Below are 2,686 nucleotides of genomic sequence, written 5' to 3'. Positions count from 1 at the left end.
AGACTTACAAGCACATACAACAGGTGCCAAAAAATGTACACTCATGGCAATGTGATTTGGGAAACAACTTTTATGGATCATTTGTTCAGTAATTAGCAATACATGTTTAATGTTTATTTCCTGCCAAGCGAGAAAAAGCGGATCATCGCATCTGATAGTATAATGAGCCAGTTTTGCCCAGATTATATCTCATCATCATTACTTATATAACTCTACCAAACCGTAAGCTCCGTTCACATGCAGTTCGTCATGAGAAACATTCATATTGTTTACTACTTCGTGTTGTTTTCAACATTTGCATGCGTAAGTCTCCTCCAAATCTTACAGAAAAGGGATGATATTGTTACCATTCTAGGATTTTCCGCAATATTTCCAAAATGATTATGTCGTGAAGTACGAAAGGCACTTAGTTCACTTCTACAATGAAAAGTATATAAGATACAATCTGACTTACAGCAAAGTGAGCAAAACAAGTAGAAGACTCCTGTTTACTGTTGATGTACTTCAAGAAATTGGCACAAATGCCAAGGTGAGAAGAATCAGTACCTCAATGATAATGTTACACTTCAATTGCAGTTTGTCCTAGAAGCGCTGAAATTTACAAGCAACGAGTACCGTAGGTTTGGATTCCGGCACGAAGAGCACCCATGCAGCTTCACCTTTACGGATTCGTTTGGTTTTAGCTATAAAAATTCGGACACCAACTTGACTACTTGTCCCACCAAAAAAGTAAGCATTGTAGTATAAAACTCAATGACATTTATTTAAACATATTTGACCTTAAATTTGAAGACTAGGTACACATGTAAAAGGTTTACAAACGTCACGATTTCAGACTCGGCGTTTAATATTCACTGTCTCAGTCAAGACAGAATGCAAAATTCAATATTTACTTTTAAGCATCGAGACATAAACGTCTAAATTCTAGAATCAAGATTCAACATTCTAGATTTAAAGATTGGCGCTCTAGATTCAAACTTCCAGGTTCCAGATTCTCTATGCAAGACGACGAAGTAGGTACTTGAAAATTAAAACTTCATTAATTCATTTCTCGGCTCCCGGTTCGATCACCATATACCCATGCCCGTTCCCCTTTCTGTTAGGGACCCGTCTGTAAACCGCACGAGCCCCTCAGGTTTGAGGAACGGGCAATTCGAGTGCAGACACTGCTCTCTATCCGATAGAATGACTTTATAACACTTTGGGCTTAGTATGATAGCCCGGATCGCATCCCTTTTTGCGAGAAGGGGATCGGATCTGAGGGTACCCTCCCAGATCCGCCTGTGCCCAAGCCTGCCTCGATCTTGAGATGGCCATACCTTTATGACAAAGGCTGGATACTTAACATCAAAAACAAAATCTACGAACGCAACCAAAGAAGCCAGAGACTGCCGTCCTTCCCGGTAGCGGAGCCACTACCAAAATACCTAGAATTTTATTTTTAGAATTTGAATGTTTTTGTAATCAATTAGTGTTAGGTACCTTGTTTTTGAAAAGAGGGATACTAAATAACAACAGCCGGATTTACTGTTACATAGGATGGAAATTTCCATTCCGGGGTGGGTTTAGTTTTCCGACTCAGGGGTGAAGAGGGTTTTTATTTGTTGAAAGGAAGTTCGGCGCCTTTTTGGAATGTGAAAAAGGACACTTGCTTGCTACAAACGGTAAATTAGATAGGCATCTTGTTTTCCTTATCGGCGCCTTAAACGACACTACAAATTATAGCTATTACTTCTACCTTCTATTTCCCACTCCTAAAATAGTAATACATAGCTCCGGAAGCTACAATCTCTCGTAAAGAAGCGCCCGGTTGAGTTCCTCCGTGTACAGGGTGCTCATTAAAGCTTGTAAAAATCATATGCGTAAACGGGTACTTCGTTACGAATTTTATAATTTCACTACCTTACGGTGTCAAATGTCTTTCATGAAATCTGGAATCCTCCTGCGGAAAAAGTGCGCGATATGTTTGGTGGCTTACTTTCTGCTTAGATTCTTAGATTAGTTAAGTGAAACTATATCTAGCGGAGTGTTCTCGTTTCAGTGTACTAAATAATTATAATTTTAGGGCACTTACTACCTGCGAGACCCCAACCTCGATCAAAGCAGGTTTCCGCCGTTCGTTCCGAGAGGACGCTTTATGCTCAATGGATGTATATACGTGGATGACGCCTTACTTACAAACATAAGCGTATATATCAAAATAGTACCAACAAATCCTCTGGAAGTGGTCATTAACTAATATTGTTTGTATGAATCAATAGCACGCCTTGCATAGCGTATTAAATAAACTACCGCAGTGTTTAAATGTAATTATGGCTTATGATTAGTCTATATCGCCCATCCTGTCTCCTCCTAGGGCAAGATGGTGTAGAAGCTGTAGGCTACGTATCAGATCCGTAATGAATTTAATTTTATGGTACTGGTTTAAAAAAAGGATCTGGAGTAAGGAGATACGTACATTATTGAATATGGAGAACAATTAACTGCGAAATTCTAAGGATGTTATTTTGGTTTGTTTACATTGTGTATTGTAACGTTGCATCCGAACGGTCTCTTCTAGACCGCATTTGATATGACACGATACTCTCCATTGATTCTTTCAAGGGGTCGTCCATTAATCACGTGATGTTTTTAGCAACTTTTTAACCTCCTTAACTTCATCAACCACCCAAGTTATCTTGTTATG

The 2,686-nt window shown here is 39.1% G+C and overlaps 1 protein-coding gene across 1 annotated transcript; it reads left to right on the top strand.

Annotated features, from left to right (window-relative positions):
• The first annotated feature begins 211 nt into the window (after positions 1 to 211).
• On the top strand, positions 212 to 2,310 carry LOC116181436. The gene is made up of 4 exons (XM_031501813.1): positions 212 to 303; positions 356 to 529; positions 577 to 729; positions 2,066 to 2,310. Exons 1-4 carry the CDS (start codon positions 238 to 240, stop codon positions 2,237 to 2,239), a joined length of 567 nt encoding a protein of 188 aa, XP_031357673.1. The 5' UTR covers positions 212 to 237; the 3' UTR covers positions 2,240 to 2,310.
• Positions 2,311 to 2,686: the final 376 nt, after the last annotated feature.

The sequence above is a fragment of the Photinus pyralis genome, unplaced genomic scaffold (assembly GCF_008802855.1).
Source record: "Photinus pyralis isolate 1611_PpyrPB1 unplaced genomic scaffold, Ppyr1.3 Ppyr1.4_LG9, whole genome shotgun sequence".
Classification (NCBI taxonomy): Eukaryota; Metazoa; Arthropoda; class Insecta; order Coleoptera; family Lampyridae; genus Photinus; species Photinus pyralis.
The sequence above is the reverse complement of the archived record's forward strand: the minus strand, read 5'-3'. Positions and strand labels throughout refer to the sequence as shown.

Coding starts and splice junctions, on each gene's coding strand:
- LOC116181436 (XM_031501813.1), top strand. CDS start 238: ATGCAGTTCGTCATGAGAAACATTCATATTGTTTACTACTTCGTGTTG. Junction 530..576: donor AAATTGGCACAAATGCCAAG/GTGAGAAGAATC, acceptor CTTCAATTGCAG/TTTGTCCTAGAAGCGCTGAA. Junction 730..2,065: donor CTACTTGTCCCACCAAAAAA/GTAAGCATTGTA, acceptor TTATAATTTTAG/GGCACTTACTACCTGCGAGA.